We start from the raw sequence: 26119 nt of genomic DNA, 5'->3' as shown, positions 1-26119 counted from the left end.
GCTGGTTCCCAGACGAGGTCAGACCCTCAGAGCCCTTATAGACCAGATGTGCCCGAGGCTGCAGAGGAGGAGACATCCACTTGATCCTCAAAAGTTCACACCGAGTTTAGAGTCTGAGATCCTGAAGGTGCTTCTCATTGGATTTACCCCATGTTGTTCTTTGACAAAGCTCCAGCAATTTTGTATTATTTCCTCTGTTTTTCATGATTTCAGCAGAGTCGAAACTCGCAGTTGTGTGTATATAACTTCCTGTTTTCAGCCCCCTAAGGCTTGGTTCTTGTCAGTAGGCATGGGTCTGTCTGACTGTCAGCTCAGGGACACGAGTTCGGCCAGAGTACACGCATCCCTGTCGATGTATTCTTTGTTTGCTCACCGCCGCACGTGCCACACGACTCCTTGTAATTGGATGTGTTGGCAGCATAATGACACTGGGCGGTGGCAGAAGGCGGCGGAGCATGAAGCAGAACGCTGCCTCGTGCGCCTCACCGGGGACGCTCTGGTTTCTGAGGTCTCTCCCCTGTCTGCCCTAAACCCCACAAAGATGTCAGGAAGTCAGCTAAGTGGAAGCAATGCAATATCACAGCACGCTGCTCCTGTCTGTGTGGAGTGAGATGTCACTCACTGTATAATTTACCTCACAGTGAGCTATTGTACCCACTCAAAACTCACACTGAAGAGAGGTAGTGAAGCATATAAGAACCCGATTACATCTTTTATAACTGTCATGACTATTATGTTGCTGAGGTGAGGGAGGGGCGGTAGTTAATCACCACACCTCTTTCATGGCAAAGCTGTAAAGGATTTTTAGAGTCTTAGGAAAAACAGAGGAATCAATGTCAATTTAATCCAAAACACACATCCTCTTTACAATGAAAACCAGATGCAGGAAGGCTATTAGTTCCCCACTGTAGCACCACCGTCCCCACATTTATGACCTACGTGTTTTGGTTGAGGTCCTTCAGAAACCTAAATATCCTCTTATCATTGCTAGTACGTTAAACTCTCTCAAGTAGCTTAATATCATAAACATCTGCACAAATACTCCCCGTCTGCGCAACCACAAATCGCAACATTTCGATTCTATCTGGAACTAAAAGACACAAATAACGATATTTCTTTTGTTCCCATAAAAAATGGTAATGCCACAATCGCATGCAGCCGTGAGCGTGACTCACTGGGAGAAACAAAGACGAGCTTGAAATAGACATTACAGATGTTCAACAGAGTGCCACCATGCTGTAAAGGATAAGCTTTTGTCAGTACATTGTTTACTTATATTCGTCATTCTCTGCTCCGTCAGTCAAGACATTTTGCTCCATGTTGCCAGAGAACTGATTCGAGGCTCCACACACACAGCTTAACAGGCCATGTTCCTTTGATTTCTATTGACCAACACTGATTTGGTTTGTATTGATTCAGCAGAGCTCAATTCCCTGTGTAATCTATAGGGAAATGAATGCCCTTTTACTTTAACCTTCCCCAAAGACGTAACATGATCTATAACACAAAAGCAATGTCATTACAGCTTTGAAATGGGGTTTTCGAAGAACAGCTTTGAAGAAGAAACTAAGAAAAGGTCACGTCAGTTGACACTGTTTAGTTTTTTGCTAATGGTTGCAATTTTATAGTGACATTGTTTTGTTTTGCCAATCGCATTGCAAATGTCCCTCAGATTCTTTGATAGGAAAGATTTACCTGTCATCTACCATAAAGTCTCTGAGTTGTCTCCTGGCTGAACCTGTATTCCAGGTCTTGTAATCCTTGGGGATCATGTTGCAAGGGTGGCTAATCAAACAGGAGGTTCCAGGCCTGATGTATTATTGACCAGGTTCTGATGGAAAAAGTAGTCATCAAAGAGCGTTACACTGATACGCTCTGCAGCCTTTGCTGTGCTCTTAAATGCATTCCCTTTAAGTGCATTGGCCACTCTTCCAAGGCATTGATGATAACTTCTGCACCTCTTCACTTTTGCAGAAAACATTTGATTCTAGCCTGGATGAGGTGCCTTTAACTACCACCTTTTAAAGGATAGTCTCACAGTTTTTCGAGTCAGTCTGAAAACAGCCAGGTGCCATTGGCTCATTGAAACAGGTTTCGCTCGCTGTAATCATTCCTCCTGTTCCTACTGACTGTTAGAAGATCCCCTCCAAATGCACTTACAATGTAAGTGATGGGGGACAAAATCCACAGCCCCTGTTTTGAGCAAAAAATGTATTTAAACATTTATCTGAAGATAATATGAGACTTCACCCATCTGAGTTAGTCAAATAGAGTGGATATCTCCCACAGTTAGTCTTTTTAGTAAAAATTCCCTCTTTGTGTCATGATTTGTGTATGTTTCCCTTTTGAGCTGCAGTGGAAGGATGGTAACAAAAAGAGGGAATTTGGCACTAAAACACAGCAACTTAGATTGAATTGATTTGATAATATGGACTACTGAAGCCTTATATTAGTTTCAAATAAACATTTGAATACATTTTTTTACAGAAAGAGGGCTGTGGATTTTGTCCACCATCACTTACATTGAAAGCGCATCATGAAGGAATCTCTCAATGGCCAGTATGAACAGGAGGAATGATTACAGCAAAACAAAACAAAACAAAACAAAAAAACATGTTTGTTTGGGCACCTGGATCTTGTTAAGACAGACTTGGAAAAACTGTGAACCTATCCTTTAACTCCTGAATATGTAGGTATGAGTCAGGGCGATGATGATCTGGTTAACCCCTCTCCCATCATACCCAGAGGGGTTCAGGAAAGTACAGACACTGTCGGGGCTTAGCACTAACCCTCCTCACTTCCCTACTGCAGATGCAAATACCCCGCTCTCTCCCCAGTGAGCAGTCACTTTGCTTTTGTTGTGACATGCACGGATTGGGTTTCCACAGTTCAGAGGAGAGGAGCTGGAGTGATGAGTTAAAGGACGGATTTGAGATTGGTGCATTAGCCGGCTCCTGAAGTCTATATCAACACACTCTCTCTGTCTTCTCTCAGGATTGTTCAGTCCCATCCACCATGAAATGAACAATTCCAGCTGAGCTCCACTGGCAGCAGGGCTTTAGGGGAAACTCAAGCCTGAGATTGGGCTTAGGGATGTAAGCATCGAGCAGACTGGGAGCCATCAGACGTCAGTGCAAGGCCTCTTGTCTCCTTGGCATAAGGCTGTCCACCCAAACACTTATCCTGGGGTTTTGTTTTTAAAATACTTCCAGACTTGTTTTGGAGGAATGGAGAAATGCCATTTCACATGATCGTAGCTCATAGTTTTTCATCTAGGAAAAAACTCAGCAAGAGATTGGACATGGAATCGAAGTCTGTGCTTATTTACCAAAACGGTTACCTGGGAAACGGGCCCAAAGTCGAAAAAATCTGAGTTCAATCAAAGCTGTATTAGTTTGTTTATGTAATAGCATAAAAATCAACCCTCACTGCTGATTTAAGAATGAAATGCTACAGTAAACAGAGATTTTATTCATGTTTGCTTAGCAGATGTGAATCAGTTAGCTGTATTAGACACAGTGGGCCAGGCGGATTGGAAGCGCTGGAGCTAATAAATTGTTCAAAGCTAGTATCTTCATACATCAACCTCCAGTTTGCAATAGTCAGACACATTTCAATGATTTAAGAGTGTGTTCTGTAGATGAAAGATCAGAAATTCCTGCAACATATCAATTCATACAACCTCAGCTGACATGTGTAAGACAAAAGCTGAATGTTGTTAACAAAAAGTCTGTTTCATTGTCTGTGTTCTGAGTTGTCCTCTCAAGTCGGGTTCAAACCTGGCGCTGTAGTCACTGTTCAGTGAAGTGGGTGAAGAAATGTGCTGTGTCATTGAACTCTAGAGGCGACAGAGAAAAAAAAAAGCAAATGCTGTTTAAAATAAGAAAGGATCTTGTTCTAATTGGAGCTCTCTGTGTATGTGCCACCCCTTCCTCGCTGATGCTCAGCGAAGCCAAACTGGTGCCTGTTCATCTGCACATGGCTCCGATTTGCTGCCTTATTAAAGAGTGTTTGCCTCCTCAAGTCCTGTAAATGAAATGCCCAAAGAGGCCAGTGTCCGTCCACTCACCTCCTTGTCTCTGGTCTGTCTAGACCGCAGAGACAGTTCTGTCTGTTCCAGACACAAGCCAAGCAGTGGGATGGATGCATGGACAGCTTTGATGACAGACAGCAGTAGTTTTTCACTCGCTCCCCCTGCAAAAAAACTCTGGGTCAGTAATAAATGCCCCCTAAGTCGCTGAACCTTTTTTTTTTTTTTTTTTTTTAAAAAAAGGAGAGCGAAAGAGTTTCTCCAAAATAAGGGTTCAGGAGTTTCTGTAAGGCAACCGCCATGTTTACATGGCTCTAAAGCTCTGCGCAAGGCCAAATGTTATATATACAGTCAAGGCTATCTGAGAAACCAGCGGACATGGCCTCCGCAAACACAACCAATCTCTTAATCTCTCTCCATTTGAACCTTCCTTTTCCCTTCGTCTCCTCGAGTGAAGCAGGGATAGAGCAGAGACATGTATCATTTTTCAGAAGTGAGGCAGCCCTTTTAACTTGATTAAGACATTTTTTTCCATCCTCTCAAGAGAATTTAAAAAAAATGTTTTAAGTCCAAATAACATGAGCACTTCTCCTGGCCATGCCAGAACCCCTTTCCGCTTGGAAATATTTGCTTTGGACGCCAGCCTTGCCCAGCACACAACACAGGCAATTATGGGAGCTATTTAAACAGGAGAGATCTACTGACAGGCGACGCCTCATTTGGAGGGATGAAGGTATCAGGAAATGAAACCTTCATTGATGCGCTGAGGGTATGGAAAGAGAATTCCCCCAGGCCTTCTGAGGCTGGTTGCGTATCTTGTAGGCATTTTGTGTATGCGTTGAGGACTGTTGTATTTGTGTAGCCTTAACATGTTTGAAATTTTGGGGTTCGTGTGTGTGAAACAGAAAGAAAGAGAGACACCTTATGCATGTGTTAGAATGTTTTCCTCTAGGAGTTGTGGAGTTTGACTTGTTTAGTGCCTGCTAACAGTTTATCTGCAAAGGTGCAGCTGTAGGTTGCTGGCAGGTCTTCTCTCTGTTGCTGCCACTTTGATGACGGAGAGATGAGACCGTGAGGTCAACACCAAGGCAACCACACAGTTGAATGAAAGGCTGCCCAGCTATTTTTTTTTAAGTTGTCCTCCTTTTACCCTGACTTAAAGTCTAAATGTTAACTTTTCGCTGCTTCACCTGCAGAGTGATGTTTTTCCCATCGACCTCAACTGACGTGACAAGTTGTTTTTAGAGGAAAGAGACAGTTTGGGTGATGGAATGTGAGAACAGGACAGCGGACTTGGCAAGCCGACGAGGGTCATGGCTGCTACCTGCCACTGACCTACTTATCAACCCTTGAGGTTTCTGTCTAGTCAGGTGCCACTTTGTGCATTGTATGTGTGTGTTTGTACATTCTGTGCATCCACATGTCCCTGCATTTCTGTGTGGAAAAAGAAGAGGACAGAGTGAAGTGTAATTTCTAACTCTGCTGGGCTGAGAATTCCCCAGAAAGGAAACTTAATCTAGAGGCCTTCTCAGACTGGACAAATAGACAGTAAATTAGTTTCGCATGACGGTTTATTAAAAAAAAAGCCTTGTGTATACAGCAGATTATTGATGCATCGAGCAGAGGGATGGATAAGGTTCCAGTGTGGTCGGGGGGAAGAGAGAATATGGAGTGTCACCTCCAGAGCCACAGTGCAGTCACGCACAGGCTAGGCTGGGGCCGCTAAGCTCTGCAGCCGCCAGACATATAAAAGCAGCAAAAATGATACAAGATCTTTCATTTGGGAAATAAACAAATATAGAAAAAGATTTATAGATGTTCCTCTGCTGTTCATTTATTCGTTTTGTGGAGTGACAGAATAACATGGGGGGGAAAAAAAAAAGTTTTGTGCCATTTGGACAGAACAGCTGGAAGTGCGTAATTCATTATCAGTGGAAATGAAGTCAGCAACTCTCATTTGTGGTCAGTTTTCCTTTTCTTGCCCTGTGGCAGAGGGAGGCCCCAGGCGACACCTTGGTAAATGCTCTTCCTTTGTGTGCACTTGAGGTGGATTCACATGGTTGCTTGTTACCCTCCTCCCGCCCCCCGCCCCCCTCATGTCTCATACTCTCTCCTCTTTCCATCTCTACTTTTCCTCTCCCTCTCCCTCCTCCTCATCCTCCCCACCTCCTTCCTCTCTCTCTCTCTTTCTCTCCCTCTCTCCCTGCATTCCTCCCGTCATGGGGCTGACAGACACTCGTCATCAGCAGGTACTCTGGCCCAGGTGGATCAGGTTTCCCACTTGCCAGGGGATTGTGCTGCATGTGCATTTTTATGGCTTAGCGCTGCACAGTTGGAGGTTTTCAGTGCAACTCTGGTGTGCTGCCATGTCAGATAACCATTAAGACAGACACGGCCTCCACAGACGGCAGACAAACTCCTCCAGCTTTTCATAATATCCAAAGACATTTTTTATGTGCCTTGTGTTTCTCTTTTGTATGACATTTGCACTTAAAGCACAGCTTCTCTGGTTGTTTTACCTTGATTGTGGAAGTGAATAGTTCCTCACTTTTTAAAAATATTATTGTATTTTTTATGAATTTATATATAAAAAAAACATTAATTGATGCCATGAGCACTTTTAGAAACTAAATGTTTTAAGTCAGATGAAAAAAAATTGTAGTAGAGCAAATTTCTGCTTATTTCCTAATTTGTATTTAATTTTCAATATGTTTGAAGTGTTGAAAGTCATGAAGTTTAGTAGAGATATTCATGATTCCCTCAGGATGAATTATAATAACTTTGGTGATCTTTTAACTTTCCATCCATCCATCACGCAGGTCAAAATTTCTATTTGTCATTCTTTGGTTCGTGACCAAATACCTGCAAAACTAATAACATTTCCATTAACCTCAGCTGTACTTTTTGTTCATGCTAATAGGGAAATGTTAACATGCTAACACACTAAAGTCACAGGTAAGGTAAACATTATAACTGCTAAACATCAGCACGACAGCACTGGCCTTGTAAGCATTAGCATTTAGCTGAAAGAACTGCTTTGGCTGAGCACAGCCTAGAGCTGCTGCTGCTGCTTCTTGTTATAAATTACAGTGGCATATCATCAAAAATCAATACATAAATTTAAAATGCAGTGATAACTCCCTGTGCTGTGTCACAACTAAAACAGCTGCTGGTTTGGAACAGCCTAAAAAGAATAACTTTTGCTCTACTGACTGACTGGCTGACTAACATTTTACTGAAGTAATTATCTAAGTGCATATTATATGTATATGTGTCATCTCTGTTTGATTTTGATTTACAGCTAGTTGTCAATTTACTGGGTTACGATTTGATCCAAGACAACATTCCAACAAACATTAATCTGTGTAGCATTTGTTCTGTCTTGAAGTGCTTTTTATTAATTATGTTTTGCGTGTCTGTCTCCCGGCAGATGTGGATGAATGCTCAGAAGGCAACGGTGGATGCCAACAGATTTGTGTCAACATGATGGGCAGCTATGAATGTCGCTGCAGAGAAGGATTCCTCCTGAGTGACAACCAGCATACCTGTATCCAAAGGCCTAAAGGTTATTCACACACACACACTCTCTCTCTCTCTCTCTCTCACTCACACACACACGCACACACACTGATGATTTATGAAAAACAGAAGGACACATGTTGCTCAGTCGTTGTGCATTTGACTTCAGGCTGGATATTATGTGGCAAAAGCTCATTGTGTTACGTAATATTTGGATAATGATGATGATGCAGTTAATTCTTTATGTAACATGCAAATGTTGAGCTACTTTTGAATAGTATGATGAGTGAACAGATTTAAACTGAGAATAGGATTGGATCTAACAGGCCTAAATGAAAGGTGAGCAAAGGTAAGTGTCTCCAGTCTGAATGTAGAAAAAAAAAAAAAGAAGAACTGGGATAAATCTCTTTTTGTTTTTCTCCTACCCTTTCAAATTGAAACAATCTAGTGCTTGGCAGTATTTTAGGGTATTGGTGGTATGAGAGTGGTCTGCAGGGTACTGTGAGTAGAGAAAACAATTAAAGGTGTAGCCTGGGGCAGACACACCTCTTGTTTATAGAGCATTCCTGTGGGATGGAGACGTTGACAGGAGAAGGTACAGAGCCTAGGCTTACCTCTCAGACACAGGAGCACTGCAAGGATGCATATATTCATAATGTCATAGCTGTATTCAAAGCAAAGTGAGCTGTCAGGAAAATATCCCTATTTAGCAAACAGTGTGATTGAAACAACATCACAGTTATTGTAGTTTGTAACAGATACACTCAAGATTGTTAAAATCACAAAAAAATATATATTTTATGTGATAAAGATCCATTTCTCAGCTTTAACAGTTTTTTTGCTGAAAGTGAACTACAAAATGAACTACACTACAGATGTTGTATGTATCACTAAATCAACAGAAGGTACGAGTTTGTTGTATTTTTGTAGCATTGGTACAATGGTATCTAAATGTCATAAAAATTACACCATTTTGGACCATTTAACATAATTAACAAAATCTGCTAAAAGTGCTGTTTTTAGTCTGTCTCATTTGGACTGTTGTAATTTAATTTCAGGTTTCAGCCTTTTCATTGTTTATGCCAAAGACATTTTGATGAAAGTGTAAAGACAAAATTTCTTCGATAATGATGGTAGTACAACAGCTAATGTGCACATTTTTCATTTTTCCAAAAGAGAATAAAATTGTTTGTGGACATATTTATGGAAAACTAAGCTTCAGGCCTGTCTGGGCGTTTCTCATGGCAGCGGTTGACTGACAGCTGAGACTTGGCGTTGCTAGGAGATGCACTGTCAACTTCTATAGTGAGCTACTGACTGTCATAATCATACATCCTGCAAACTTGGATACAGGGCATTTTTACCCCTTTTTCAACAACCCCATAGCTATTAACTGTATCTTTAACATTAAACATGCAAGGTAGGCTAACTAGCTGCCACTTAGAAAAGTAGAAACTACTGTAGTTACCCTAGCTTGCTAATGTTAGCACTGATTCCCACGAGACATTAGGCCTACTTTTCATTCATGTTCATCACACATTAAAGGAGGGGTGGCAAGCTAGTGTTAGCCTTCCCTTTTTTTGGGTGATAGCAAATAGCAAAACTGTGAAACTATTTCTGTGACCTCCAGACTTCACACTGTTTGGATCATGACACAGAGTAACGTACAGAGTAGCGCAGTAACGTAGGGACTGTTCAAATCATAGATGGGACTAATGCCATGTTTGTGTCATATTGGAGTTACAATAAATACAAGTTCTCTCAATGTTGTAACTACGACAGGGAAAGTGGAATTTTTCTGAAACGTCCAATATATCCGACTTGGCACTTAATAATATGGAAGTACCTGAAAACCAAGCAAACATGGACTCATGTCAGCCAAAGTCCATTGTTCAGTGTAATTAAACCAAAATATAATGGATATAATGAAATTTTGCTAATTACACCATATTTTAAACTCTCATACAACCAACTTAGTTATCATACAGCTTTCCTGAATTGTTAGATAACATGAGCACACATAAGTCCTTAACATGGGAATCTTTCAGTGCCTTTTTACATTTTACACATTTTACATAGTGTTAAATCAACATGAGCATCGGCTGATAACGTCGGCGTGTGGCTGTTGGAATTGGTGTGATATTAGTGCTCGCCCACACAGATGTTCAGTGTCTGCTGGAACCAAATATTCATGTCCCTGGAGAACAGTAAAGCAGGGGTTACTATCACTGCAGAACAATAAATAAAATGTAATTTTCTTCTTTTTGGTCATTACAGTTTTGTCCAAATAAGAGCACAAGTCCAAACAAACACCACTGATTTCTTAGTGGATGAATTTTCTTTCGTTCAACTTTAAAAGCAGACACTGCTGGAGATGTAGGTCATTGGGATTTTGACTCCAAAGTATAAATATCCTTGATTTCTTTCCCAGAGCTGTTCTGTGTTGTGGTGTTGTTTGTCACACTTAACATGTTGCACATCTTACATTGCCTCTGTTCTTTGTTTGGTAGGTTTTTTTCACAGCTCTGAAAAGCAACATCAGAGAAAATGAACCGCTATTATCACTATCACAAAACACATCTATTCAAGGAGTAGTTTTCCAGCTGTCTACAGATTCCTCAGCTCCACTACAGTTTGGGCTTGACACCGTGTTGTAGATCTCTCGTTTCCTGGAGCTTGCAGCAGCGCTTCTTCTTCAGAGTATCTCTTCATCTGTGCCCTCCTCTTCTCTCCTCTGTCTTTTGTATGATTTTTTTAAAAAAATATTTATCCTTTATTTAACCAGGAAGTCCCTTGAGATTGAAATCTCTTTTCTCAGGGACACCTGGCCTAGACAGCACACCAGTTACAGTGTAAATAGAAATAAAACACAACAGATAGGGAATACAAACATCAAACACACAAGGAAAAGACTAAATCCAGCTCAAATAAGGCAGTTGCATCTCTCAGTTATATGGACTTTTAACATGGCTTTAAATTTTTCCAAGGGGACTAGATTATTAGGATGTAAAATGCTCTGCAGATTATTCCAAGTCCAGGGAGCATAGTAGAAGGCCTTTTTTTCCCAGTTCAGTGCAAACCCTTGGAACCGGGTAATGAAGCCACCTGGTGGAGCGAAGCTGAAGACTGCTGGAGATCTGCGTCAGGAGGTTACATATATAAGAGAGGAGTTTACCCAGCATGGCCTTGTACACAAAAATATACAAAAGAAGTTGTCTACAGAGACTTAGTGACAGCCAGTCTACCAAATAATGAAGCATACAATGATGAGTGCGGTAACCAGAGTAGGTTATAAATCGTAGAGCACTGTGGTACACAGAATCTAAAAGGTGGAGTGAACAAGAGGCAGCATGCATGTAGACAACATCACCATAGTCCAAACACTTAAAAAGGTGGCCTGCACAATTTTTTTCCTGGCTAACATGTTAAAGCAAGCCTTGTTTCGAAAAGAAAAACCTATCCTTAGTTTCAGCTTCTTCCAAGATTTTCAATGTGTACTTTGAAAGAAAGTTTCTCATCCAACCAGATACCTAAATACTTATAAGAGGACACTTTTTTCGATTGAGTCCCATTTAGAGTGTAGAGATTTGTTTTACCGGGGGGATTGGGAACGAGCCCTAAAAAAATTAATGAATTTGATTTCCTTGTATTAAGAACTAACTTGAGCTCATGTAGTGAGACTTCAAGCTGATGAAATGCTATCTGAAGCTCATTAATGGCTTGGCTCATAGAAGGGGCAACTGAGTACACTGCTGTTTGCAAGTCTTTCATAATGTTGTTTATAGATATAGAAAATAAAATAGGAGCTAAAATCGAACCTTGGGGGACACCCTTGGAAATCTCTAAAAAGTCTGATTTAAGACCATCTGTAAAAACACACTGTGTGTGCTCTGTGAGATAATTCCTCAGCCATTTTATAGCTGTGACCCCTATTCCAATATCACTTAATCTATTTTGCAATACCTCATGGTCTAGAGAGTCAAATGCAGTTGACAGGTCAACAAATAAAGCAGCATAGTGTTGCTTTTTGTCCAGGGTATTGACAATATCATTTAATACCAGCATAGCTGCTGTAACAATGCTGTGCCCTGCTCTGAAATCTGACTGTAAATCTTTTCTGTAAAATGTCATGATCTGCTAGAAATTGTTTCAATCACCAGTTTACTTGAGCTTCCAACAATTTAGCAAGAATAGAGAGCTTGGAAATTGGGCAATAATTGTTAAGATCTGAAGGATCTCCACCCTTTAATAAGGGAAGCACATAGGCTGCCTTCCATAATTTTGGGATCGAATTTGTCTGTAGACTGCAATTAAAGATGTATGCTATAGGCTTAGCAATAATTTCAGCTCTAACCTTTAATAGGAAGGGCTCTAGGTTGTCTGGTTCCAGAGACTTTTTTTGGATCAATAGCTTTAAGAGCAATACAGATAGTCTCTTTTCAAAACAGGCATCTTATGAACCAGCTCGAGGTGTCACAGTGCTGATTTAGACTCATTGAAAATACAGCCAGCTGATACAAATGCTTATTAAAGAGGCCAACTATATCATTTTCGTTCTTAATTTCAATTGAGTTTGATAACTTGCTTGAGCTGGGAGTCATTAGATGTTCCTAAGTCCCCTGGATGGTGAACGGAGGATCTTGGAAGTCTGGTTTATGAGATCAGTCTGGCCTAGTGAACTGTCAATGTTTACATTTCATAAACACAGTGTTATTTGAGTGGAGTGAAAAGCTGGATCATGTGTTTCAAAGCACTACGACGATATCAGTGCTGTCAGGAGCAGAGTATGAGCACCCGGGCTCCCCTGTCTCTCTTTCACTTGCTCTTCCTCTCTTCTTTCTTCCTTGATAAATGCTCTCAGTTCGTGTCACACTAATCTTCCATTTTCATATTAATTTTGACTTTATTGCTTCCAGATGAGACCCACTGGATCAAGAGATTAAAGCTGCCATAAATCTACAAACTTCCTTCACTCACCAGATAGCCACCCTGTCATTGTTTCATTATTTTTGAAAGCCTAACAGACAGAACTACTCATCTGCTTATTATTACTGCTCTTATTACGACAGTGTGTGTCGAAAAGAAAATGGAAGTGGTGAGGAAGTGGTTTCGGCAAGTTATTGGACAATAACCCTGCAGAATTGTTGCAAATATCACTACCCTCGCATGCTGAAAAATTATGCACAAGTGGCTCATGAAAAAAATCATTGAGAAAATTAAAACTGATCTAATCTCCCAGCCAAGTCTGTTTAAATGCATCCCTCCATCCATTCTGCTAGGCTTCCTCTTAAATAGGAGAGCCTGCGGTGCAGTTTGCTCATGAGCTTTATTGTTCTCATTAAAAAGACATCAGTTTTCCATTTCTTTCATTAATGGGTCAGGTGTTCCCTGGGCAAGTTCTGCGAGTCTTTCTGGGGACAGTGGAGAGCTGGTCACTGCAGTGCCTGGCGCTACCAGTCTGTTTCCCCTGCTGGTAGCGAGCCCTTGTTAGCAGTGAGCCTGTGCCAATTAGGCAGCAGGGGTCTGCCAGCCTCTCAGCTAATGACAAGGCTGCTGCTGGCCTGTCTCTTATTAGACCTGCCCCTGCCCCCCTGAACAGGAATAACTTCGGCCAAATGAAGGCTCCATCGTCTAGCTGGCCAAAATGTAACAGTTCATTTATTCTCCCCAAACATTTCTCCCAGTAAAGAAATAAAGCCTTTGAAAGGCCAGCCAGGGTGCTTAGTGGTTGATAGGAATGCCATTTAGGTCAAAAAGGGTTCCACTGCTTTGCGTTTGATTTATTGTCTCTTTTATATAGGAGGATAACATGAAAACTACAACACACATACTATATGTGCGTGAGACAGGATCCAGCACATTGGAATTCTGGAATTTCAGACTCCATCAACCCACACATCCATAATTTTAGTCCTGTACATTTCTGAATATCCGGTAGGGCAATTACCTAAAGTGTGCACTGATGGGTTGTTACATAAGTCACGTATAGTAGCTTATGCATTCAGTGCTTTTGTCCTCAGCTTAAAAAAATACACCAAATATGATTTTTATATGATTTGAAAGTCAAATTATCAGCTCTGCAGAGTTCATTGTGAGTCAGTGCAGGTGGATGAAGAAGTTGAACTAGCAAAGTTAAAGGAGAGATGTAACTTTTAACAAGTAGATGAATCTTCTGGAACAGACTTCCTGTCACTCTGCCAATCAATATGGCAGAAGTGTGGCTGACACTGTGCGGAAAGCTGAGAAATAGCAGAAAGGGGTCTGAAAGTTCACACCAGCCTGGTGATTACATGAGTATCTGAAGCTCATTGCAGAGAAAAGGTTTGATTACATGCATGATCCCTGAGGCTTTACTTTCACCTTTTAACTTGCAGAAATCTTTTAACAGGCCACTGAACTCAAGTCTCCGAAGTGCACAACCATAAACAGATGAACATAAATTATCAGCAAGCAAGGTTTGCAGTCAAGAAAGATGTCTATCATGCAAAATAAATCACTTTATTTGAAATGATTTAACAGACTTTCTGAGTGTACAGTATAGGCTATTACAATATAATATCTTTCATTTGATGTTCAGATTTCGGTTACCAAAGCAACACTTCCTCCAAGAATTTTATCGGTCACCTGACTGTGGTTATAAACGGTGCTCTTTTTCTGTACAGTAAGCCTTGTCTTTCCAAGAAATGTTTACTTTGTCAATGAAAACCTCTTCCTGTGTTTACAACTTTCATTAGCTTCCCAAGGGGGTTGTTACTTGTGCAGCTAATCTATTTCTCTCTCTCTCTCTCTCTCAAATTCAAATATGAACACGGACATGATGGATATAATGTGCGTGCATGCACAAAGCTCAATAATTTTCAATTTAATCCTGCTTGAGGCACATTCAGACATGTTTTGTTATGACATTTAGATGCAGACCGTAGCGTGTCGGCTTAAGGATATGTGTTTTCTGCGCTGGCCAGAACTGCAGCAGCGCAAGGAATTTTCCAATAAATGTGATCATAATAAATCCATAATAAATGGTCGCATCATATTCTCAGTTAGTTTTGCTTTCCAGCCATGAAATTCTTTCTCTATGAAATCAGGCACAAGGTCATTGAACCCTGTTTTATTGTTTGTTTTTTTCATATCAAAAATGGATAAACTAACCTACTTTCATACAATGTGATATCCATTCAGCAGGCTGTTGTACATTTTAATTTCATGAAGTAATGTGCTGTTGTAGGGCCAGTTTCCATCATTCCAGTGATGCAATGCTTAGTGTTTAACATTGCAAAGTTGAATATGTAACTATTTTTATTTGTGATAGGAAAATCTATGGGTTTTGATGTATGTTCGTGTGAAAAGGAGCTCTCTGCCAGTGCTGTGTAGTTGTCCCACTGTGCAGAAACTGACATGGTTCTTACATGTGTCCCCCGTTGGTTCTCAGCAGGCCTGCTTGACTGTCTGTGCATTGGCCACAGAACTGTTTTTACAAGTGCAAAAGTCGCTGCTCCATTGCTCTGCAGCCCAACCGTATAACCAGGCTCTTTTCCTATTCTAGGGAAGTGGAGCGAAGGGAACGCCTCGTGCTCCCATTGCAACCTATTAAGTCTCTCCCGTCAGTCCAGCAGCAGAGAAAAAGACATACGGGATACTTTCCTGTCCCTCTTGTCTTTCTCTGTCCTCCTCATTTTCTCCCTCTGTGTCTTTCCTTCATTATCTTCCCGTCATCTTTCCTCTTTGTCCAGACTTTCACAGGCCCCATGCCCCCACCTCCCCCACCTCCCCCGCCCCCACCCTTGAACAAATATACACCAGTGGCTTGGGCTTTAGCAAATGTTGGCTGCCTTGCCACTGAATTCTCCGCACCTCATTTGAGACGGGCATCCCTTTCGCTCGTGGGTTTCTTGAAGGCCATCTCTAAGCTGGCCAGCCCAGCATGCTGCTGTGGACTGCCTGAGTGCCAGTGGGGTTTTTCCACTAACACTTGGCTGTCATGGCTATAACCAGAGAGCCAGACTGAGCTATGTGGAGACAGATGCCTTCTTCAGCTGCCTCGGCCCTTTGATTTTGGGAAGAATGCGGCTCTGTAATAACATACTGTATCTCCTATCTCTTGTATCTCTCTATTAAAGAAAGCTAGCATCCTTTGTGTGCATGGGAATGCAAAGGAGCTTGAATGTGTTCTGCTGTGTTAGCCTGTGCCCTGTTCTGTTGGAGGGATGCCTGGCTCCTTTGGGACTGCACAGTGAGGTGACCTTGATAGAATGAGAGGAGGAGTGAAGGGGAGAGTGGCACATCCCCAGCAGGTGCTGCACAACTGTCTGTGACACAGATGGGCAGGCACACACAAATCTGTGTGCATCATGCATACATTATGCAAATACACCTGTGTGTCAATGCATACGCATACATTAATGCATGTATGCATAAACGAATACACATACAGTTTCCACCATACACAAATTTGTATAAAATAGAAGAGAATCTCAAGAGGCTTTCATCTTCTTTATTCTTTATTTTACCAGAAATGTTCAACTAAAGTAAATCATTTTAATTGTACACCAGTTTAGACTGATTAGAAGATGAGGGATGTATTGATCAGGTTTTTTTTTTTTTTTTGACTCGATCACGATCCAAATCCTTAACGTTGGGTATCTGCTGATACTGAATCTGGTCCGATATGTTTTACTTCTTCTGCTGCTACCTGAATGGTTTGCACACTGCTCTTTAATAAGAAATTGAGAGGAGAAATTAAAGAGCCAATAACAAACTTGTTAGTGTCTGAGCTTAATGAATCATTGTATTTTGTCAATTTGGGTGCCAGAACTCAGTTACTTGAGTTACAATAGCGCAAGCTATTGGGCACACTGCCTCGCTTTCGTAAAAGAGAGCAGCACTGCAACACTAGCAGGCTGCGGTGGACAAAACCGAGTAGAGTTTAGAAAGGACCTGCATTTGATCAGTTTTATTTTAGTTGACACCGATATGCCTGGAGCAGTCCCGAAATCAATCCTTCAGCATCAGCTTGGGACATCTCCACAGAAAACTGTGCTTGGCTTGTTTTGGAGCGGAGCATATGATAACTCTATATGCTTTGTTGCAGTCTCGTGAGCATAACATCATAATAAAAGTTGTACATTAAGCACTTTGGCAGTGACATGTATTCGTCCAGAATGCTCTCAGCTGTCTTTCCCATTTTCTGGTAGTTTATGCTTTCAGCGGCTCCTCTCCGTAAAAGGGAGTGAAACGAGCAGCCTCAACAAGGCCTTTGGGAGCTGGAGAAAATCCGTGCTCGCGCAACAGACCAAACAGTAGCACTTGGATGGATTCTCTCTGCTCTCTATGAACGAACTTGGTGGAGATGAGTTTCTTCCTTGACCGGCTGGCTGCCCCGTTGCTCTGTCTGACCATCTGCGTCGCAGCTCAGCCCAACCCAATCCGGTTCAGCTCCTTTCCCATTCTCCTTTCCATGCACTGACATTTTTATCCTCCTATTAAAACTTTTAAGGGCCCATTATCTAAGAGGAAGGAATGTTGCTTTAATAGTGTGGTGGCTCCATGCTTAGGCCCCTTCTTTTCAGTTTGTTACCAACCAGCACTAGCTAGCTGCTTAATGTTCTCCAGCCAATGTCGAGCAAAGAGGGGACCGTCTCCCCTTTGAGACGTATGACAGCAGCTCAGCACGGACCATGAGCCCTCTTTTCACTGCCCCAAGCACTTAGAGCAGACTATAAACCCTTGGCATGCCTTCCACTACTTCAGCCCCATTGTTTCAGTCTCTCTGCTACATGGTTCTCAGGTTTAAGAGAGCTTGCAGTGCCGTGGTGAAGAACTTGTGGCCTCCTTGGATCTTTTGTTCCGGGATCACAGGAGTCGACATCTTAGCTGCAGCACCCATGTTAACTTCTCTTCTTTTGCACAGTTCCTCGTGTCATGTTAAAACTCATACCCTGCTGTTTTAAGTTTACTATTGTTTATTTTCTTGGTAGATTTTAGCTCAGAGCCTGTACTGTAGCTCCTGCCCATAACATGTGATCCAGTTGAATCCCTTTTTTCATGATACAGATGATGTACTGTATCAGAAAATAGGTTTTCAGTAGATTTTTACAATGTATTAAGAGCTTGTCTGGTTCTGAGAGTGCAGGATAAAAAGTTTGTTCATTCGTAGCTCACAAGCTATAGCTTAAATTACTAGTCGCTGCCTTAGATAGTGTTTTGAGCTCCAATCAATCTCTCCACACAGGTATCCATTTACTGACTTGCCTACAGGAGTTGCCATCATCAGTAAATCCTTATGTACGTTCACTTCTTTCTGGCCTGCTGGTTTTTAGAAAGGCAGCAGTGTGATGTGACCTGGACTTAATGTCCTGCAGGCATGGAGGCTGATCTCACATATTAAGTTGAAGTCCACTCAGTCAATGACAGAAACACAAATTGATTTTGCTTCAAGGCAGCTAAAAAGGATTTACAGTGGTCACTTTATCCCCAAGGATCATGCTGTTGTTATTTTTTTAAGGTAAGAATAAGAAAGATAAGCACTGGACATTCGGCGTACTCATCAAGATTTTATGGGTCACAAGAGACAAATGTATCTGCCCTCATGGTATATTCTTGAAGATTTATTTTTGATAATAAACTCAAAATAAACCTGATTTCTGGCAACAAATGCAACACATCACTCTTGGCATGCAATTAAATGCTCTAGAAAGGAGATTATTGGTCATTCAATCATGCAGTCAAATGATATTTGGATCTATTAAAAGAATAGTTTGACATTTTGGGAAATACACATATTCGCTTTCTTGCCGAGATTTAGATGAGGATATTGTTACCACTGTCATATCTTCATGGTAAATATTAAGCTACAGCCAGCAAGCCTTTAGCTTAGCTTAGCACAAAGACTGGAAACGGGGAAACAGATAGCCTGGCTTTTATCCAAAGGTAACAAAATCCACCTACCAGCACATCTGAAGCGTACTAATTAACACATACTAGTAACACTAACACATATTATATCTAGTCTGTTTAGCCTGTGCAAAAGCTGACTTGTAAAAAGGACTTTTTACAACATTTTACTGGGTGGAGGTTGTATGAGCATGTCAGTTAGTGAGCTTCAGAGGTGCAGGTAGGCAGATTTTGTTACCTTTGGACAGAGCCACACTAGCAGTTTACCCCTGTGCCAAGCTAAGCTAACTGGCAGCTGGTTATAGTGTCATATTTGGCGAACAGACATGAAAGTTGTATCGATCTATTTATCTAACTCTTGGCAAGAAAGTGAAAAAGCGTATTTCCCAAAATGTCAAACCTATCCTTTAACACACATGCCATTACCTATAGTGTAAAAGGAAAACAAAGGTTTTATTGGCTTCTAGCAACAACATCACCTCTTCGTTTTGGGTACAGAGGTCATGACCTGTCCTGGGAGGATGAAGTTGTGGTTACTTTGCAGAGGGAACACTCCCACTTGTTTCTTGGTTAATTGCAGTGTTCCCTTTTTTTACCACAAGCACAGTAGTTTTGATGACGCCTGTCCATGTTGAGCTGTGTGAAAACCCATATCCACTCTGGTCTGTCCCTCAGTAGCTATTTGAAAGTCTCCTTCTCAATTCCAAGACTTTGGACTCTATTTCCTGTCCAGTTCTCTGCCTATAAAGTGGTCTGTGATAGTTTTTATTAGTTTCTACATATAGAGTTGTGTTTTATGGGTCAGCAGATTGTTTTAGTGGATCATGGCACATATCTAGAGTTTCTTTTTTCTAATTTCTCTCCTTCACTTTCCTGTCCACCTCCTTATGAAAGGCTGTTTTCTTTCTGCTTACCATCATTTAGTAATGATAAAAACTGGAGGCCTTTGGCAGCCAGTTAAGAAGGAACTGCACACAGTGGATGATAGCTGGGCCTGGCCTGGAGAAAAGGGCCATTGTGTCAACACTTTGGCTTTTATTGGTCCTCAGAGAGATGAAGGCCCAGGTTCTGGCCCCAGCCCGACATGTTATTGATGGATAAGTCTGTAGCATTCGAGGAGAGGGGCTGCATAAAAATGAAGAGGGAGTGGAGTGAGTTTTGGGATGCATAATACAACCTTAGTAAGTAATCTTTAGTCCACTGGGGTTACTTAGTTGGAAATTCAATCCTCTGTTAAGTTCATGTTTCTTGCTCTGCCCTCATAGACACAAAGGCGAGGAAAGGGACCACTGAATTCCACATCCTACTTAAATATCCACATGACTCACTGTGAAATTTGCAGCACTTTAAAGCAGCTGCTCTGTTGATGCTCATTCATGGTCACTTCACTCCGTCCTGCCGTGCCTTTTTCTTTCTGCCTCCAGAGCTTAGGCGCTGGCCCAGTGTTTGCTCAGTGCTGAGTCTTTGTGTAGCAAGGAAGGCTGTAGCTGCAGTTAGTGTCTTGATAGCTCAGCCCGTCTGCAAGAGTGACAAGAACTCAGGCAGTAAAAGCTGAGAGGATTGTATGACCTTGTGACACTTCTTGACAGACTCAAAGCGACAGAAAGTATTTAACCAGGAGGTCAGAATCGCTCTTGCTTCGTCAGCTCGTTGAAGTAACGAAAGACTCAAAAATAGATTTCTGACATGAGTTGCGAGTGGAAATGTACAGAAGGGCAGGTTGAGTTTTTAGCAAAATGTGTGGAAAACAAGAGGACATAATTAAAAGAGGTTAAGGAGGCATGAGTTAAGGCACATGTATAAGTAATTAAGGATAGAATGATTTGAAATCCTGTTTCTGTCAAGCGGAGATTGTTTTCTCATTGTAGCCCTTGAGGCAGGTGCATGGAAACTGTATGACAGCACACGGTTGTCAAGACTGATACAACTACATTTGGACTATAGAGGAAGAGTGCACAAGGTTATATGAGCTTTTCTAGGTGTTGACACTTCCACACACATATGCAAATACTTATTTATAGCAAAAAAAAGTTGTCTAATTAAGAAAGTTAGACCTCCAAACACCCTTCAGTGCAACTGCAGATTTAATGAGACATTAATGGAGATGTCTTCTTGCTCACTGCCTCCCCGTTCACCAGGAGAGAAGGAAAAGGAGAGGGATCAGTTTGGTTTTTAATGAGCCAGAGAGCTGGGGTTTGTCACTGCATCTTTAGCGGTGGCAGTGTTTCACAACAAATAATTCAAATATCAGTCTTCTCCAGCAAAAAGCGGCTATCTTTATTACAGTACGGAGCAAAGCAGAGGGAGTGCTGCCTCTGTTTTTGTAATAATTCATGACACGAGGGTCTCAAGTCGTGAAAATGCATGCTGGGTGTCTGTTGTACCCTTTCATCAAGCATTTATACATCACACAGAAATTATGCATCTCTGTGTGCCATGTTTAGCAAAGCTCTGAATATGAAAAGCCTCTTTTAGTAATATCTTAGTTTAGTGTTTTTCTTTTTTTAGACGTTTGTCACATTCTTATTGAAGTACTTCAACCTTGATGACTCATGAAAATGTACACTAATGCCCTTATTTTACTCTCTTTTGGTCTCTTCAGGGAGAATTTAACCAAGGAGTTTTTTTTTTCCTTCTGTGTGTTCCTCCTTTCTTTTCTTTATGGGGATTACCTCAATTAAAATTACAAGTCTACGGGATCAGCTCCTGCTGGGAGTTTTATCCTTTGTGTAGGCAGCCTCCTTTTTATAGCTTGAAACAAGTGAACATGTTCCAACAAGTGCTTGAATCTTTGTAAAGAGGTGCCGGGCATGTCATTCACCAGCAGTAGGCATATATGTGACTGAGGGTCAGAATGCGTGACAGGCATTTGAATATTTTTACTCCTCTTACCAGCGATTTAATATCCAATTTAAAACCAAAAACTCTTAGTTTACTGAGTAGGCTTTGGCTTTAAAAACAGTGTGTGATCTGTGTGGTAGTTAAGAGATAAACTCTCTCTCCTGGTGTTGCTGTTTCCTTCACAGCACGACCAGAAGGCGCAAAGGAGGGACCCACCTGCATGGACAAGAATCACGGCTGTGCACACATCTGTAGGGAAACACAGAAGGGTGGCATCTCCTGCGAGTGTCGACCTGGATTCCAGCTGACCCGTAACATGAAGGACTGCAAATGTAAGTCGTCTCAAGCTCAAGCTTAGTTCCCCTGCATGAAAGACACACACACACACACACACACACACACACACTCATGGGGAAAACACACCAGAAGGAGGATTTATAGGCTTCTCATGAAAAGGTGATTGAGGTTGGAAACCTGCCGATGATGGATAATTGCTCTCATTCCACAAATGCCTTCCAACAGATTTAAAGTAGGCTACTGACATTTACATTACATTACCGAGCCGTGACTAATCTTCCGAACAGTCCTTGTAAAGAAAAACGTGTTTATCAAATAAGGAATGATCATTTACACAACCAGGGCAAGTGTGGAGGTTACTCGAAGGGGACCGTTCTGACGGACAGCGCACACTTCCTGTTGCTGTGCAACGGAGATCATCCTGTCAGAGCTGGGGCCAGGGCTGATGGGGGATTTGTCTGTGTTTGGATAAGGATTGGAGAAGTGTTATTCTATAGTTTTTCTGTGACAGCCCAGGAAAAGGGCAAAAGGCGCTGGGATGGTAGGGTGCAGACAGGATGGCGGTGGAAGCCTCGGCTCACTTGTGCTCTTTTTCACTCTGTCATCACAGGTGTGTTAAAAGTGCCAAGGTTAATGCTCCCTTCATCCGCCAACACATAAATGTATTTGCACTTAAAGATTTGCAAAGACACACATATATATATATATAGACTAGAAATCTTAGTCTCTCCATCATTTCTGTGTAACTGACATGAGTGCTGTGTATTTAATAAATGTCATGAATTGTAAGGAAAAAGCTGTATTCACTTTATTTTTTTGTCCATGCTGCAGTACAAGTGACCTGCATTAAAATGAACACTGTCTCAGTAGCTTATAGACTGACGCTTTTATCCAGACAGTTCAGCCTCTTGCTCAAAACTACCTCAAAGGCTGCTGTAGTGTTTAAAAATGTGACCTCTGTGTCCTCTACAACTCAAATGTTGATCAAAAGATTTAGTCTTGGAAGGAATAAAGCTGTGATAGAATAGTCGTTAGAAATACACCATTCGATTCACCACTTGAGGAGGTAAATATATAAATCAAAGCATGGCACCGTCATATTATGGTGCACAGATTTTGTCCTTAATTGGGAAGTCCAGCTATACACTGCTTTTAATAAGCAACCAAAGTACTATCAGGCAATTATCAAAAAATGAGTTTAACAATCATTTTGCTAATAGCAAATACTAACACTGGTGTGCACCTGCAGTAATTTGAGCATGTTTTTTTCCATACTATTTAGAAGTGACTTTGATAATCCAATCAATTTTTCCATTTGTAGTTCTGTAATTTTGCTACCAGGTCTATTCTATACACACAACTATCTATTGCACACATCTATTGCACCATCCTGGAAGAGGGATCCCTCTGAGGGGAATTTTGAGGGGAATTTTTCCACAGAAGATATACAAATAAAACAAAATAATACAAATAAAAAATGTACTTGACTTGACAGTTGAGGACCTCCACCATATCCCTCTTCATGCATAGTATGTCTCCTTGAAGCCCTCTGAAGAAGGACTGAATGCGGTCTCAATTGATCCCGCAATATTTACATTATGGAGCAGGGAAGGAATGTATTATCCTGGGGCATCCTGAGGTTCCAGCTGCAGACCTTTGTTTCATGTCATACCCTTCAACTTTCAAATAAAATGCATTAAATGTCCCAAAAATACGTAACAAGAGTGTGTATTATCCTGTATGCGCAGTTTATATTAACTATGTACTCTCTGATAGTGACGTGTAACTACGGGAATGGGGGTTGCCAGCACATCTGCGAAGAGACAGACCATGGCCCTAAGTGTTCGTGCCACATGAAGTTTGTCCTGCACAGCGATGGAAAGACTTGTGTAGGTGAGTCATTTCACCCAGATACAACTACCAAAGGCAAGAAATAATGGCTTTTGAATGAGAAAATGTAGAACCACAAATGATTAGTTCAGTACCCAATTTCCAAAAGCAAGTTTAATTAATGTTTGAAACGAGGTTTGTGGTGATAAAATGCAATTTGAAATACAGGCCTTGTTACAGTAGCTGTACGCCTGAGTCTTTTCTTCTTGATCTGTGACATACAAGGACAAAAGGCTACCACCCACTGTGCTTTCCCCTCTGCTGCTGCTCCAGTAACCTCTCGCTCCCTGCATCTGCTTTGGCTTCTCTTCCTCCTCCTCCTCCTCCTCCTCTTCACTGGACACTGAGCAACAACTCTCCCTGTCCCTCTCTGTTTCTCCATCCATGCAGTCAGACGCACACCCTCTATTAGCCCTTGGGTCAATTCCTCCACTGCTCTCCATTGGGGATTAACTCACACCTGACCTAACCTTCCACTGGCATTTATCAGTGTTTGCCTCAGTTGACTTAAGTTGAGTAAAAATCATTCAGCTACTCAGGCATATTGAACCGTTCTGAAGGGCAGTTTTCCATCAGATGGGACCTGCAGGCACAGAGAAGTCAGAGCTCAGGTCTCGATAAACATGTACGCATCGTGTTTAGCCATGCGGAATTGCACAGACATTTCATCCAATAATCTTGGACAACATTAACAATAAAGCTGGTCAAGCGTAAAACTGAGACTGGCCATTACTGTAGACAGGGCTTTATTTTATCTGCTTGTTTAACCAAAGTGTCACTAATAGTTTCTGTATACAGTACAAACCCGTTAAAACCAATTTAGGTGGTACTTTGCAGTGTTAGTAACTTGGATTTATGATGGAAGCTTCAGCAAGTTGGATGGGACATTTTCTCGTTGTCAGGAAGACAAACATAGTAATAGAATTAGAAGCTACGCCTGCAGAGCAGACTGCTGAGGTGGTTGCTTGGTTTCGGAGGCTGTTAAGTTTGAGAGGTTGGTTTGGGTAGCGGCTGATTAGCTCAGTGTTTCTGGATCCTCTTTATTACCGCAGCCCTGATGAGAGCCAAACCTATGTCAAGGTCTGGTCAGCCAACCTGTCATTATTGCTGTACCCTGCTAGGCCAAGGGGATGCCACAAAGTTGACCGCAACCAAATTATATGTCTTAGCCAGTCGTATTCCCAAGGCAGAGCAAATGTACATTTGGTGTGCCAGATTAGGAAGCAGTCAGCCAGTTAAAATCTCTGATTTCCCCCACAGAGTCTGGGGATACAGAGGGCTGCTCTGTGGTCGACAGTGGGGCGCTCCATCTCCCAGACACTCTTACTAGTTAATAAAACCTCAATAAAACAAATAATCTGCCAAATGAACCACTGATGAGAGAGTGAGTGACAAGAATGTTGGAAGACCTTCAGTAAAGCACCACTACTGTGGAGTAGGACTGTAACTGTGTGGGGTTTCCACCATAAAAAATGATTCAAATGAAATGTATGCTGAAACTGTTTGTCACTTCAAAAACTGCGTGCCAGATTTTAATACGGTAATCCTATCCTTCTGGCAAACAATTATGTTTTTTAATAAATATGACATCTGCTGCCTCGAAGACACTGCTTTGAAGAAAGAAATGTCATTTTTATTTATTTTAAGCCTTAAAACAAATACTCTCTCATCTGCCCAAGAAGTCGTGTTCTAATCCTGCAGTTTCAAATAGCTGTAAATGTCATAAACAATGTAAAAATGGCTCGCTGGGGTTGTTGTATTTTTACACAGCGTCTGTATGGCACGTAGTGATAGTTACCACTCTCTCACTGCATTCAGAAATAGTATGTGATGTATAGAGTTTAGAGGGTATCCATAGCAACCACACAAAGTGAAAACAATACTCATCAAGACTCTGCGTACTATATCCAAAAGGAACATGGCACATGATTACAAACCAGCGTATGCCTTGTCAGTGGCTTTGTTGTTAGTCTGGTGGGCTCTTTCAGTATGCTGCTGCTTCACTGTTCAATCTATCTTGTGGGGTGTTTCATATGCATTCTGCCACATTTTCATTCATTTTGTGGTGTCTCTTCACAACCAGGCTTGGTCTGCATTTTGTAATAATACACCATGCTGCTCTGTTTGGAAATGTTGGTTCTTTATTCTTCCTGTCTCATCTTTGTTGATACTGGGCATCCTGTAGGTAGGAATGTTAGTGTCAGTTGGGTTGTAGATAGATGGCACACATGGACTGTTCTCTCTCATACACACACACACGCTCTTAGTCGCATGTTTGACTGAAACAGACCTAACAAAATCAGTTTTATTTTTGCATTAGATTTCTGTGTATCAAGTCAGTTCAAATATCAGAAAGAAACAGCCATCATGTGGAAGCATTCATGCTGTTAGCACAGCAAATCATAAACATTCACAAATAGCAGGCAGATGCAGACATGCTCAGGAGTTCAATCATCTGAAGAGTTGGCCACACTATGCCAGACACACACACACACACACACACACACATATACACACACACTCACTCGTACAGAAACCCGTACAGAAAGAGGACGAGAGATGCATTTTATAATGCAAACAGAAAGCTATACAAACAACCACACAAACATACAGTACACCTCCAGCATGCATGCATTACATGCATGTAAACAT

The 26119-nt window shown here is 41.5% G+C and overlaps 1 protein-coding gene across 2 annotated transcripts in view; it reads left to right on the top strand.

The window, feature by feature from the left end:
* The window catches only part of scube3 (signal peptide, CUB domain, EGF-like 3), a 73012-nt gene that overhangs the window by 23864 nt on the left and 23029 nt on the right, over nt 1-26119 (top strand). For both annotated transcript variants that reach the window (XM_067592784.1, XM_067592783.1), the window contains exons 4-6: nt 7461-7595; nt 21466-21612; nt 23354-23470. In XM_067592784.1, the coding sequence (XP_067448885.1) occupies nt 7461-7595; nt 21466-21612; nt 23354-23470 (399 nt within the window). The remainder of the gene's footprint in view (nt 1-7460; nt 7596-21465; nt 21613-23353; nt 23471-26119) is intronic.

This window comes from Thunnus thynnus, chromosome 6, assembly GCF_963924715.1.
Source record: "Thunnus thynnus chromosome 6, fThuThy2.1, whole genome shotgun sequence".
In the NCBI taxonomy this organism is placed as follows: Eukaryota; Metazoa; Chordata; class Actinopteri; order Scombriformes; family Scombridae; genus Thunnus; species Thunnus thynnus.
Note: the sequence above shows the minus strand (reverse complement) of the source record. Positions and strands in the feature narration are given on the sequence as shown.